A 15,398-nucleotide genomic window follows, 5' to 3' on the forward strand; every position below is an offset into this window, starting at 1 on the left:
ATATACGTCACCAGTGACATCTTGGGTCCTCTCCTGTGACTGGTGAAGCCTCTGATTGACTTCAGTGGTCACGTGCCGCGAGGACTTCCACCTGAACAAGCCCCCAAGTGTCGCTGTACATTGGCGGGGGACAGCGGAGCACTGGGAACAGATGAGAATGGGTTTTATTAATTTTTTCACGCCTTCCCCGGCCTACTTGATCACATTTATATGCCTGGAGGTAATGCTACTTATGCTTTATTTCCTTCTATCCTATTCACAATTAAATAATTCTGACTATTGCGTCATCCATACACATGAGAAAAAAGTCATCAGAAATGGCCAATTCACTAATTATTACTAACAAAAAAATTACTGTGAGTGACCATTCACAATGGCTGGGGGAGGACTTATGTCTGCCAAAACAAAGTCTGTCGTAGAATATCAGTGTATAGTATGATTCACTGAACTTAAATTTACTGATAAAACATGACTATTAATAGTGTCCATTAAAAAGTTAATAGTGACTGATCTTGTTCTGTCCCGCCCATCCCTGAAGACAAAAATGCAAAACTTGCTCTTTGGTTCCTGAGAGTCACATAATTGTAGTTTTTTTCTCACTTCCTTCTTCTATCAGCCATGGCGTCCTCTGCCCTGAGAGCCGAGCTGGACTGCTCCATCTGTCTGAGCACTTATACCGATCCTGTAATGCTGAGATGTGGACACAACTTCTGCCGGCTCTGTATTGATCGTGTTCTGGATACACAGGAACAGTCTGGAGTTTATTCCTGTCCTGAATGTAGAGAAGAGTTTCAGGTGCGCCCTGTACTGATGAAGGACATAGCTCTACGTAATATAATGGAGAATTTATTGTCTACTCAACCAACACAGACACAAACCGGGATCTTCTGCACTTACTGTGTGGACTCTCCTGTACCTGCTGTGAAGTCCTGTCTACTCTGTGAAGCTTCTCTGTGTGATAACCATCTGAGAGTCCACAGCAAGTCACCAGAACACGTCTTATGTGATCCCAGCACCAACCTGGAGAAGAGGAAATGTCCTGTCCATAAGAAGGTCCTGGAATATTACTGTACTGAGGACGCTGCTTGTATCTGTGTGTCCTGTAGTTTGGCCGGAGAACATCGAGGACATCGGGTGGAGATGCTGGATGAGGCCTCTGAGAAGAAGAAGGAGAAACTGAGAAATGTTCTCCAGAAACTGATCACAAAGAGAGAGAAGACTGAGGAAAGAGTCCAGAGTCTGGAGGAGAGCAGGAGAAAAGCTCAAGAGAAAGCATCTGGAAAAGCCGAGAGAGTCACTGCCCTGTTTATAGACATCAGGAGACGTCTGGACGACCTGGAGAAGAAGGTCCTGAGTGAGATCTCCAGGCAGGAGGAGCAGCGGTCACTGTCACTGTTTGCTCTAATCCAGAAGCTGGAAATAAAGAAGGCCGAGCTGTCCATGAAGATGCGGCACATGGAGGAGCTGTGTAACATGACTGATCTACTGACTGTCTTACAGGATCCAGACACAGGTGACTTGTGTGATCCTGAGGAGGGGGGAGGTGATGAGGACACAGGAGGACATTATAGACAGCACCATGATGTAGATGATCGGGATGTGGCTGAGATCTCAGACACATTACACACATTATGTGACATAATATCAGGTATAAGGAGCGGGATCTATGTGGCGGTCCCTGCAGACATATTACTGGATGTAAACACGGCCGCTAATAATCTCCATATATCAGACGACCTGAAAACTGCAACCGGGACACGAGAGAAGCAGAATCGTCCAGAAACAGCTGAGAGATTCCAGTATAATCCTCAGGTGATAAGCAGGAGGGGATTTATCTCAGGGCGACATTACTGGGATGTGGAGGGCAGTAGATCAGGGTATTGGAGGGTGGGGATGTGTTATCCCAGTATAGCCAGGAGGGGGCAGCAGTCACTCATTGAATATAATAACAAGTCCTGGGGTTTGAATAATGATAATAATCAGTATTCAGTGAGACATGCCAGTAAAGTGATCCAGTTACCTGACAAGATCTCCAGTAATAGATTCAGGATCTGTCTGGATTATGAGGCCGGGCAGTTGTCCTTCTATGAGCTGTGTGACCCCATCAGACACTTACACACCTTCACTGACACCTTCACCGAGCCCCTTCATGCTGTATTATATGTATGGAAAGGTTCCATAAAGATATTAGGGGGAGGCAGTAACTGGGAGAAACCATCATAACCTAAGAAATCCATCTACTGGTGACGGTTCCTACTTGATGACTGTCTCTAGGACTGGATCACATTGCTGGATTATCTGTTTGTTCTCTGTTAGTGATATTTTTGTGTGTTTTTGTAGTGTAGTTATTGGGTCGGTGCCCGGAGGCTTTTTATTAACGGGCCTATATCTCTTCCTAGTCTTAATAGTCCACCTAGTGATATATAAGTATGGCGCCAGGGACTACAGAGAGGGCGCCTGCGCCTTTAACGCAATATAAAGGCCTCTAAGCCTCAGACGGCCCATTTATAATTGATCAGCTCAGATCTCCCAATGTAACTCAGAGTGAAAATTTTCTGATAGGCTATATCCATTTTTTTACAGCTGCCCCTCATTTTGGATGTAGGGTTAGGCCACTTTTTGGGGCATAGTACACCCCCTTATGTGACAAGAGAGTGATACATACCGGTCGCAACCCTTTTATATAATGTAGCCAGCACATAAAATGTCCATGCCTCCTATATATAATCAATAGGAGACAGAAGGCACTCGGGTGACACTCGGATGTCGTCTTAGTTTATAAAATTGTCTCCTTGTCTTGTACATTCGGTCGTGTCTATGAGGATTTAGTTGTCAGTCATTATATAACGTTGATTGCAAGATCTATCAGCATATGTCTATTACGGTACAAGCTTATTAGTGGACTACAAGTCCCAGCATGATTTCTGTCTCGCTGTATATTATATTGTTATATTGTCTGTAATAAAAGGATAAATCTCCCTGAAATACCTGAAATACCGAGTAATGGTGGACATGACTTTGGGATGGAGGGATTTTTCTTTACTTTGTTGCTGCCAGTCCTGGATAATTCTAGGGTTCATTATTCCTCCTGTCAGGCCCCTCAGCTACTCCTCCTGGTTCTCTGTCTACCTTGGCATACAAGTGGATAACCTCATATATGTATTACTTCTAAAAGGTAAGCTAATGTACAGTGTCAGACGGGGCCTAATAGAGTGTCAGAGGATCCTCCGGTGGGCCCGGGCTCTAACACAATAATGTCACATCAGAAGACGAGGACAGGACACGCTCCAATAGTTCTCTTTTGATCTTGCTATTTGATTATAAATAATACTGACATCCAAGTTGCACATAACATTCAGTAATAGATTCAGATATAGAACATCCAATTCTCGGGTGTAGCAACAATCAATATAGCGCAACGTTTTGGGTAGAGATGGGCGAAACGATTCATTCTGAGCCGGGCTCGATATATCTATATTCAATATCTTATTTTGTTGGGTTTTTAACGAAATCGAACAATTGGGAATTAGTCTCTGACAAATGAAAAATGGCCGCACAACATTGTGGTATATTATTATACTGAAGAGACCCCAGAGTGTAATAGGCGGAGAGCCAGGGAAGGAATAAGAAATAAAAGTAGTTTATGTTCACCTTCGCTCAGCTCTTTTTGGGCCTCCTCGCCACATCCAGCGCTCTCCTGGTGACGTCATGTGTGCTGTAATTGGGCCACAGTGGTCACATGCGCATGCCGAGAGCCATGACGTTCACCCATCTCTAGCTTTGGGAAAGATAGTCCTTCCTCAGGCTGTATGGGAGGCGAAGAGACAATGTTGGGTACAACTCAATGTCCAAGCTATTTCTGGTATATAAATATCTGTATAACAATGTGCAAGAAGGTTATCATATGAAGGCTGGAAAAAAGGAAGGATTGTAAAGAATAAAAGGTAAGTGTATGTAAAAGTGGCCGGGGAGAAAGGGGGATTGCCACCTAAATCATCCAACTATGGGGGGGGGGGTATGGAAAGCTTAACAGATAGACTATATGGTGTATACATCTGGCAAATAGGTGACCTGGGTAAAAGGGACCATGACTGCATGGACACTAGTCAGCACAGGAGTCACATGGAATAATATGGAAGAAATTCTTCATATAAATAACCTAAAAAACACAAAATACATGTTCTATTTTCTCTTAGACGTGAATAGACACATAGAAGGCATGTGACCGTTCCAAAAATTACCTTACCGGATATTTTAGATCTTCGTGTGACTATAGCCTTACTATCTGTTATGATTAGACTGTAGATGGACGGCCGCAATAAAAACAATAGCAGGAGATTGGCTGATAACTGCGAGCTGATTTAAAATGAGCACACTTCTGCGAGCCAAGACCGATCCTCAGACGAGACAAGATGGACCTGCACTGAATCTGGGAATCTGAATTGTCACCAGACAGAGAGATCTACCAATAATAAATGCACCGCTGCAGAAACCAGAACAAATTCCACTAAAACTTATGCAGTGGCGTGGAGAAGTCGTACAGCAGGGTGAAACCCAGGAGAGAACGGAATAGACAAAATCAGGAGTCGAGAGCAGTATCAGGGAAACAAGCCAAGGGTCAAAAATCCAACCGGGAAGTCAAAGCTAAATTAGGAGGCAAGTAGGGAATCCAAGGACAAAGCCAGTGGTCACAAATCAAACAGGAACACAAAATGTAGAGCCAAACTAGCAATAGCAAACTACTTAGTCGACACTTGTCTCAGGAAGACGGGGTCTTATATAGGTCTCCTCAGATGCTAACTGGGTCAAGTTAGGAAGCCTCTGAAATGGCAAAAACTTCCAAGTTGGCATGGTAATGTTAAAGGTGAAGCAGCCGGATAGAGAATCCTTCACTATCAGTGTTAAGCCAGTTCGGCATATCTTAGCAAACTTTTAGTATGGACAGTGCAGGGCTTTACCATGAATTGAAGATTTCACACATGAGACCCGGTAAGGAACATGAGGTCTTGCCCGACCACCCATCTAGCCAGGTAATCAGAATCTCATTGATCTGGGGATAACTCGCAGATTTTTGGCGCTTCCATTGAAGTGAATGGGTGCGCTGTTCACCATGTGAAACGCCAAGATTCAACTTGACTGCGGTCATGCTGAATTCACAAGGAGGGATAACAGGTCCCATTCTCAGAATCAGCGGGGGTCTCAATGGACAGACCTCCATCGATCAGCTACTTAACCGCTATCCTATCCTAGAAATCAGGAACCGCAGTTCTCTGCATGCGCCACGTATAATAACTGAATGTGACTGCTGTTGGTTCGATACTTCGCCATTTGAGGCTCCACTTTTAATATTGCACAGGGCCACAATTTGTTGAAACCAGGTTCTATACACGGTGCCAAACTTGTGTGTAACGGTGTAACTTTACAATAGCAAATAGAGGACGGGCACCATCCAAAACAATCTATAATCTTAGTAAATCAACGGAGAGCTGTAGCCACGTCCAAATAGCAAACTATAAAACTGAAGAATAAAGAGACTATAAAAAAGTACAGACGACCATGATTATACAAAAATAATGAATTTTATTGAACAAAAGTAAGGACAAAGACAAAGATGATAAAAACAATTTAAAAAACTCATTACGTGAGAACCTCAAAATACTAGACCCACTAGACTCCCACTCCCAGCATTGAGATAGGAGGAACTACAGTAACTAGTCTAGCTCAAGGTGTCCCCTAAATAGACCCAACATGATATCCAATACAATGTCAGCCATCTCAGTATACAATTCATACATCAATCAATAAATAGGAATAATTTGTAGATATCAATAAGTAAATAAGGTAAATGGAGTTCATATATAGTATAAATATATTAGGAAAAATTACTCAGACTGAAGAGAGAACGATATAGAATTTCTGTTCCTCCCCGCCCTCTAGGCTTATATATATATTGGCCCGGGTACAATCTGCAGTGACATATACGTCACCAGTGACATCTTGGGTCCTCTCCTGTGACTGGTGAAGCCTCTGATTGACTTCAGTGGTCACGTGCCGCGAGGACTTCCACCTGAACAAGCCCCCAAGTGTCGCTGTACATTGGCGGGGGACAGCGGAGCACTGGGAACAGATGAGAATGGGTTTTATTAATTTTTTCACGCCTTCCCCGGCCTACTTGATCACATTTATATGCCTGGAGGTAATGCTACTTATGCTTTATTTCCTTCTATCCTATTCACAATTAAATAATTCTGACTATTGCGTCATCCATACACATGAGAAAAAAGTCATCAGAAATGGCCAATTCACTAATTATTACTAACAAAAAAATTACTGTGAGTGACCATTCACAATGGCTGGGGGAGGACTTATGTCTGCCAAAACAAAGTCTGTCGTAGAATATCAGTGTATAGTATGATTCACTGAACTTAAATTTACTGATAAAACATGACTATTAATAGTGTCCATTAAAAAGTTAATAGTGACTGATCTTGTTCTGTCCCGCCCTTCCCTGAAGACAAAAATGCAAAACTTGCTCTTTGGTTCCTGAGAGTCACATAATTGTAGTTTTTTTCTCACTTCCTTCTTCTATCAGCCATGGCGTCCTCTGCCCTGAGAGCCGAGCTGGACTGCTCCATCTGTCTGAGCACTTATACCGATCCTGTAATGCTGAGATGTGGACACAACTTCTGCTGGCTCTGTATTGATCGTGTTCTGGATACACAGGAACAGTCTGGAGTTTATTCCTGTCCTGAATGTAGAGAAGAGTTTCAGGTGCGGCCTGTACTGATGAAGGACATAGCTCTACGTAATATAATGGAGAATTTATTGTCTACTCAACCAACACAGACACAAACCGGGATCTTCTGCACTTACTGTGTGGACTCTCCTGGACCTGCTGTGAAGACCTGTCTACTCTGTGAAGCTTCTCTGTGTGATAAACATCTGAGAGTCCACAGCAAGTCACCAGAACACGTCTTATGTGATCCCAGCACCAACCTGGAGAAGAGGAAATGTTCTGTCCATAAGAAGGTCCTGGAATATTACTGTACTGAGGACGCTGCTTGTATCTGTGTGTCCTGTAGTTTGGCCGGAGAACATCGAGGACATCGGGTGGAGATGCTGGATGAGGCCTCTGAGAAGAAGAAGGAGAAACTGAGAAATGTTCTCCAGAAACTGACCACAAAGAGAGAGAAGACTGAGGAAAGAGTCCAGAGTCTGGAGGAGCGCAGGAGAAAAGCTCAAGAGAAAGCATCTGGAAAAGCCGAGAGAGTCACTGCCCTGTTTATAGACATCAGGAGACGTCTGGACGACCTGGAGAAGAAGGTCCTGAGTGAGATCTCCAGGCAGGAGGAGCAGCGGTCACTGTCACTGTTTGCTCTGATCCAGAAGCTGGAAATAAAGAAGGCCGAGCTGTCCATGAAGATGCGGCACATGGAGGAGCTGTGTAACATGACTGATCTACTGACTGTCTTACAGGATCCAGACACAGGTGACTTGTGTGATCCTGAGGAGGGGGGAGGTGATGAGGACACAGGAGGACATTATAGACAGCGCCATGATGTACATGATCGGGATGTGGCTGAGATCTCAGACACATTACACACATTATGTGACATAATATCAGATATAAGGAGCGGGATCTATGTGGCGGTCCCTGCAGACATATTACTGGATGTAAACACGTCCGCTAATAATCTCCATATATCAGACGACCTGAAAACTGCAACCGGGACACGAGAGAAGCAGAATCGTCCAGAAACAGCTGAGAGATTCCAGTATAATCCTCAGGTGATAAGCAGGAGGGGATTTACCTCAGGGCGACATTACTGGGATGTGGAGGGCAGTAGATCAGGGTATTGGAGGGTGGGGATGTGTTATCCCAGTATAGCCAGGAGGGGGCAGCAGTCACTCATTGAATATAATAACAAGTCCTGGGGTTTGTATAATGATAATAATCAGTATTCAGTGAGACATGCCAGTAAAGTGATCCAGTTACCTGACAAGATCTCCAGTAATAGATTGAGGATCTGTCTGGATTATGAGGCCGGGCAGTTGTCCTTCTATGAGCTGTGTGACCCCATCAGACACTTACACACCTTCACTGCCACCTTCACCGAGCCCCTTCATGCTGTATTATATGTATGGAAAGGTTCCATAAAGATATTAGGGGGAGGCAGTAACTGGGAGAAACCATCATAACCTAAGAAATCCATCTACTGGTGACGGTTCCTACTTGATGACTGCCTCTAGGATTGGATCACATTGCTGGATTATCTGTTTGTTCTCTGTTAGTGATATTTTTGTGTGTTTTTGTAGTGTAGTTATTGGGTCGGTGCCCGGAGGCTTTTTAGTAACGGGCCTATATCTCTTCCTAGTCTTAATAGTCCACCTAGTGATATATAAGTATGGCGCCAGGGACTACAGAGAGGGCGCCTGCGCCTTTAACGCAATATAAAGGCCTCTAAGCCTCAGACGGCCCATTTATAATTGATCAGCTCAGATCTCCCAATGTAACTCAGAGTGAAAATTTTCTGATAGGCTATATCCATTTTTTTACAGCTGCCCCTCATTTTGGATGTAGGGTTAGGCCACTTTTTGGGGCATAGTACACCCCCTTATGTGACAAGAGAGTGATACATACCGGTCGCAACCCTTTTATATAATGTAGCCAGCACATAAAATGTCCATGTCTCCTATATATAATCAATAGGAGACAGAAGGCACTTGGGTGACACTCGGATGTCGTCTTAGTTTATAAAATTGTCTCCTTGTCTTGTACATTCGGTCGTATCTATGAGGATTTAGTTGTCAGTCATTATATAACGTTGATTGCAAGATCTATCAGCATATGTCTATTATGGTACAAGCTTATTAGTGGACTACAAGTCCCAGCATGATTTCTGTCTCGCTGTATATTATATTGTTATATTGTCTGTAATAAAAGGATAAATCTCCCTGAAATACCTGAAATACCGAGTAATGGTGGACATGACTTTGGGATGGAGGGATTTTTCTTTACTTTGTTGCTGCCAGTCCTGGATAATTCTAGGGTTCATTATTCCTCCTGTCAGGCCCCTCAGCTACTCCTCCTGGTTCTCTGTCTACCTTGGCATACAAGTGGATAACCTCATATATGTATTACTTCTAAAAGATAAGCTAATGTACAGTGTCAGACGGGGCCTAATAGAGTGTCAGAGGATCCTCCGGTGGGCCCGGGCTCTAACACAATAATGTCACATCAGAAGACGAGGACAGGACACGCTCCAATAGTTCTCTTTTGATCTTGCTATTTATTCTATTATAAATAATTCTGACATCCATTTTGCAGATAACATGCGGTAATAGATTCAGACATAGCACATCCAATTCCAAGTTAGCCCATGTGTTGCAATAATTAATATAGCGCAACGTTTTGGGTAGAGATGGACAAAATGATTTGTTCCGAGCCGGGTTCGATACATCAGTATTCAATGTCTTATTTTGTTGGGGTTCTTTTAACAAAAACAAACAATTGGGAATTAGTCTCTGACAATTGAAAAATCGCCGATGCCACATTGGGGTATATTATTATACTGAAGAGACCCCAGAGTATAATAGGCGGAGGGCCAGGGAAAGAATAAAAAATAAAAAGTAGTTTCTGTTCACCTTCGCTCAGCTCTTTTTGGGCATCCTCGTGACATCCAGCGCTCTCCGGGTGATGTCATGTGTGCTGTAATTGGGCCACAGCGGTCACATGCGCATGCCGAGAGCCATGACGTTCGCCCATCTCTAGTTTTGTGCAAGATAGTCCTTCCTCAGGCCAATTGGGAGGCAAAGAGACAATGTTGGGTACAACTCAATGTCCAAGCTATTTTTGGTATATAAATATCTGTATAACAATGTGCAAGAAGGTTATCATATGAAGGCTGGAAAAAAGGAAGGATTGTAAAGAATAAAAGGTAAGTGTATGTAAAAGTGGCCGGGGAGAAAGGGGGATTGCCACCTAAATCATCCAACTAGGGGGGGTATGGAGAGCTTAACAGATAGACTATATGGTGTATACATCTGGCAAATAGGTGACCTGGGTAAAAGGAACCACGACTGCATGGACACTAGTCAGCACAGGAGTCACATGGAATAATGTGGAAGAAATTCTTTATATAAATAACATAAAAAACACAAAATACATGTTCTATTTTCTCTTAGACGTGAATAGACACATTGAAGGCATGTGACCGTTCCAAAAATTACCTTACCGGATATTTTAGATCTTCGTGTGACTATAGCCTTACTATCTGTTATGATTAGACTGTAGATGCGCGGCCGGAATAAAAGCAATAGCAGGAGATTGGCTGATAACTGCGAGCTTATTTAAAATGAGCACACTTCTGTGAGCCACGACCGATCCTCAGACTGTTAGGAGTATTTAGGTTCTTTACTTTCTATTTTTCTTACCTGGGGAGTTTTTGGCTGCGCAGTGTCTGGGGTGGCATCCTGGCGCTGCGGGGTTGTCCTGTCGTGAGTATTGGTGCACACCTTCTGACTTGCACGCGCGCACTGCTGGTAGGCAGCTTTATCTCCTGGTTGATTAGTCTGTCCTCCCATTTGCACCTGGGAGGAGTGGTCTCTACTCTGTATTTAAACCCATGCCTCCCATGGTTCTGTGCTGAGTGTCGCTTTTACAGAGCTAGGCCTTAGCAGGAGGAGTAGGTGGTGTTCTGGGATAGAGGAAGTTCCGTGGTTGGTTTTTGGGAGGTTTGGGTGAACGAGTTGGTTTGTGTGTTTTCCCTTCTGTGTTCACCAATCCTCCCTCTGTGTATAATTGACTGTGTGAGTGAATTGCCTTATCCTTTGATTTCTACTCAGTTTCCCTGTGTTTGTTTCCTAGTGTAAGGTTCCTTCCCATATTGGTTTGGGGGAATCCTTTCCCACATTTTTCCTGTGTGCTGCTTGTGTTGTTAGTCAGCGCACACCCTTGTCAGTCCCTGTCAGTAGCAGCTTCACTTGTTCGTTAGGGGTGACCCCCTTTAGTCTCCAGTCCCTAGAGGTCTTATAGGGCATTCCTTCTCCCACTTCCCTCTAGGCCTACGGTGTCAGTGAGAGAGGAGCTGTCGGGGTCAGGCTTAGCCTGAGAACAGCCGACCCACACCCGTGAGGCAGGGACCGGGATAGCTAGTGGGAGTAGTGCAGGGCGAGATTCCCTACTGCAATCCCTTAGCCCCGTTGCAGCTACCTGGACTGACATAACAGTACACTCAGCCGGTAAAAAAAAAAGAAAAAAAAAAAAGGTTCGTTTGCATTATGACGGACCTGAAACAGTTGTACCAGGCGGTGCAGCAGATTTCCACTGAGATGGAGGGGATCAAGCTACGAATGGATGCCATCCAAGCTTCTGGCGTATCTCAAGTACAGCAGTTGGCTCAACACACAGCCTCTCAGGTGGAGGGCATACAGAGGCAGGTGAGTAGCGCCCCTGTGGGTCGGCCTCTGGAGCCAAAAGTCAGCTTACCTGAACCCTTCCGAGGTAAGAGGTCAGATTTTTTCCGATTTCAAAAGGACTGTCTTTTGTATTTCCGGCTATGGACGTTTTCCTCCGGTTCTGAGGTACAGAGAGTTGGGATTATTATTACTTTATTGAGAGATGATCCCCTCATCTGGGCACATTCGTTACCAGCCGACTCAGCTTGCTTACTAACTGTAGAGGCGTTTTTCTCCACAATGGGGTTACTGTATGACGACCCAGACAGGGTACGCACGGCTGAGTATAACCTACGACGTGTGGTGCAAGGGGATCACGCTATAGAGAAATATTGCACCGAGTTTCGTAGGTGGGCAGCAGAAGTACATTGGAATGACCCCGCTCTACTTAGTCAGTTTGAGACAGGGCTCTCAGAACAGGTTAAAGACCATCTAGTTTCTCACCCTATTCCGGGAGATCTAGATGAGGCCATGCAGCTGGCAATTAGAGTTGGACGGCGCCTCCGGGAGCGTGGAGACAAGAGTCCTGGGGGGCTTAGCCCTCCTCAATTCTCTGTTTTTAGAGAGGACCCGGGGGACCAACCCATGCAGATTGGGGCCACTGTGCGAAGTGCAAGACCCAAGAGTGAAGGGTCCCGCACAGTACGCTGTTTTGTGTGTGGAGGGATGGGACATGTAGCAAGGGTATGCCCCTCCAGAGAATGGTTCGCCAAGGAGAGTAATAACCCCAGGTCTATTGAGGGTAAAGGGAGAAAACCTACTAAGGAGGGAGGTGTGCATATTTCCTGTACTCAGACTGCCGGGTTGACCCTTGAAGGATGGGTAAATGGGCAGAAGTACCGGATTTTGGTTGATTGTGGTTCGGCAGTCAACCTTATTGACTCAGAGTTTTGTGAGCAATTAAGGGTGAGTCCTTTGGTCTTGGAGTCTCAGATACCAGTGTGGGCTATTGATAAGACCCCTCTACAGCAAGCTGTCATCTCCAAACAGGTGGAGGGTTTGGAATTTATTGTGGGTGGCCACAGGGAAGAGATTGACTTGTTCTTGTTGTCTAAGTTACCAGCACAAGTAGTTTTGGGGTGGCCCTGGCTGAAGCAGCATAACCCTATTATCAACTGGGAGACCGAGTCAGTAGTTTCTTGGGGGCAGGGGTGTAATGGTCGATGTCTGCCCATATCCGTTATGTCTTTGTCTATAGACAATTTGCCTCAAGAAATATGTGAGTTCAGGGAGGTCTTTGAGGAAAGGGCAGCCAAGACATTACCACCACATCGCACCTATGATTGCTCGATTAAATTTATACCAAATGCAGTGTTACCCAAGACAAAGTTGTACAATCTCACTATTCCGGAGAGGGAGGCGCTCAAAGAGTATATTGAGGGGAGTCTAGAGGTGGGGCATATTCGCCCATCGAAGTCCCCAGTAGCAGTGGGGTTTTTCTTTGTAAAGAAGAAAGATGGAGGGTTGCGCCCTTGTTTGGATTTTAGGGAGATTAACAAAATCACGGTGCGGAATCCCTATCCCATTCCGTTGATCTCGGATCTATTCAGCCAGATTACGGGAGCCCGCTGGTTTAGTAAAATAGATTTACGTGGGGCGTATAACTTGCTGAGAATCAAGAAGGGGGATGAGTGGAAAACAGCGTTTAACACACCCCTAGGACACTTTGAGAATCTTGTGATGCCTTTCGGTCTAACCAATGCGCCTGCATTTTTTCAGAATTTTATTAATGATGTGCTAAGTGCCGTCATAGGGAGGGGGGTTGTGGTCTATCTGGACGATATACTCATTTACACCCCGGATTTGGAGACTCATTGGGAGAGAGTGAGAGAGGTTTTAGATCTCCTGAGGGTTAACCAATTAAGTGCTAAGCTGGAGAAATGTGTGTTCGCGGTCAATAAATTATGTTTCCTTGGCTATATCCTATCGGACAAGGGGTTCGAGATGGACCCTGAGAAGGTCAGGGCAGTCTTGGAGTGGCCGCGACCCGAGAACCTAAAGGCGGTCCAACGGTTCTTGGGGTTCTCCAACTATTATCGCCAGTTTATCAAGGGATTTTCTGAGGTTGTGAAACCTATCTCGGACTTGACTAAGAAGGGGGATGACTGTGCTAAGTGGTCGCCAGAGGCGCTAGCGGCGTTTGAAGAACTGAAGAAGCGATTCTCGTCCGCTCCCATTTTGAGACAGCCGGATGAGAGGTTGGCCTTCCGAGTGGAGGTGGATGCCTCCTCGGTGGGGGTGGGAGCAGTACTTTCTCAGGAGTTCGAGGAGGGTACGCATCCCTGTGCCTTCTTTTCTAAGAAATTCTCTGCCTCTGAACGGAATTATGACATCGGAGATGGGGAACTACTAGCAATAAAACTAGCGTTCGAACATTGGCGTCATTTCCTGGAGGGGGCCAGAAGGCCAGTCCAGGTATTTACTGACCACAAGAATTTGATTTATCTTGGGTCGGCGAAGAGATTAAATGCACGGCAGGCCAGATGGGTTCTATTTTTTGCGCGGTTCCATTTTACCGTGACTTATGTGCCGGGTTCAAAGAATGTTAAGGCTGATGCTTTATCCCGGTATATGTCGACTGAGGAGGAACGAGAGACGCCTGCCACTATCCTTGGGGATGGAGTGGTGGTAGCAGTATTGGGCGCGAAATTGGAGAAGGCCTTGATCGAAGCGCAACACGCTGCACCTTCCAAGATACCTAGAAACAAGCTTTTTGTCCCAACTACTCTCCGACAAAGTCTCCTGAGGGAGTGTCACGAGTCGGTTCTTGCTGGTCACCCGGAGGTTTCAGAGACCATGAGATTGGTGTCTAGGAATTTTTGGTGGCCAGGGTGGAGTAAGGAGGTCTTGTAGTTTGTTCAAAATTGTTCGGTCTGTGCAAGAGCCAAGGCGTCGCATACCCGTCCCCACGGTCTTCTACATCCATTGGAACCTCCTAAGGCACCTTGGACTCATCTGTCTATGGATTTCATCACGGGCCTTCCGGTGTCTAAGGGTTTCACGGTCATTTGGGTAGTCGTTGACCGCTTCACGAAAATGTGCCATTTGATCCCGTTTTCCAGGCTGCCATGTGCCAAGACACTATCAGAAGCGTTTATTAAAGAAATTGTAAGGTTGCATGGTCTTCCTGAGGAGATCGTTTCGGACAGGGGACCGCAATTTGTGGCTAAATTCTGACGGGCTTTTTGCAGCAGGTTGGGAGTTACACTGTCGTTTTCCTCCGGGTTTCACCCAGAGTCTAACGGACAAACAGAGAGGAAGAATCAGGATGTGGAACAGTTTTTGAGGTGTTTTGTTCGAGAGAACCAGAATAATTGGGCTGCCTTTCTCCCCCTGGCAGAATTTTCCCTAAACAACCATGATTCCAATGCCACAGGTACCACACCTTTTTTTTGCTCCGGTGGTAGACATCCTGTTTTCGGAGTATTTTCTTCCATTTCTTCCCCAGTTCCGGAGGAGGAGCTATTTTCTAAAAAGCTGCAAGGGGTATGGCCCCGTATCCGAGAGAATCTGGTGCGGGCATCGCACCAGGCTAAGGTCCAGGCGGATCGGAAGAGAGGAGAGTTGCAGTTCTTCCCTGGTGAGATGGTTTGGTTGTCCACCAAGAATATCAGGTTGAAGGTTCCTAGCAAGAAGCTGGGTCCCAGGTTTGTGGGTCCTTTTAAGATCATCAAGATGGTAAATGAAGTGGTGGCGCAGCTGCAACTACCTAAAAGGTGGAAGATAAACCGGGTCTTCCATGTCTCCTTGTTAAAGAAGGCCAAGAAGGGAACGTCTCCAGTTAAGGTTCCACCAGTTTCTGAGTCCGGGGAGTATGAGATATCCCGAGTTCTGGATAGCAAATATGTTCGGGGGAAGCTACGGTATCTGGTGGCATGGAAGGGATACGGTCCTGAGGATAATTCTTGGGTCCTGGAGTCGGATATGTCAGCCCCCAGACT

General features: G+C 45.4%; 2 protein-coding genes across 2 annotated transcripts; both read left to right on the forward strand.

Annotated features, from left to right (window-relative positions):
• The first annotated feature begins 606 nt into the window (after positions 1-606).
• On the forward strand, positions 607-2,232 carry LOC142204019 (E3 ubiquitin-protein ligase TRIM39-like). The gene has a single exon (XM_075275193.1). The coding sequence runs from the start codon at positions 619-621 to the stop codon at positions 2,221-2,223; it is 1,605 nt and encodes a 534-aa protein (XP_075131294.1). The 5' UTR covers positions 607-618; the 3' UTR covers positions 2,224-2,232.
• Positions 2,233-6,582: 4,350 nt separating this feature from the next.
• On the forward strand, positions 6,583-8,205 carry LOC142204018 (E3 ubiquitin-protein ligase TRIM39-like). Its single transcript, XM_075275192.1, has one exon. It carries the CDS (start codon positions 6,595-6,597, stop codon positions 8,197-8,199), a length of 1,605 nt encoding a protein of 534 aa, XP_075131293.1. The 5' UTR covers positions 6,583-6,594; the 3' UTR covers positions 8,200-8,205.
• The last annotated feature ends 7,193 nt before the right edge of the window (positions 8,206-15,398 follow it).

Source organism: Leptodactylus fuscus, chromosome 5 (assembly GCF_031893055.1).
Source record: "Leptodactylus fuscus isolate aLepFus1 chromosome 5, aLepFus1.hap2, whole genome shotgun sequence".
NCBI lineage: Eukaryota > Metazoa > Chordata > Amphibia > Anura > Leptodactylidae > Leptodactylus > Leptodactylus fuscus.

What these genes read in the sequence shown, in the direction of transcription:
- LOC142204019 (XM_075275193.1), top strand. Translation starts at nt 619, where the DNA reads ATGGCGTCCTCTGCCCTGAGAGCCGAGCTGGACTGCTCCATCTGTCTG.
- LOC142204018 (XM_075275192.1), top strand. Translation starts at nt 6,595, where the DNA reads ATGGCGTCCTCTGCCCTGAGAGCCGAGCTGGACTGCTCCATCTGTCTG.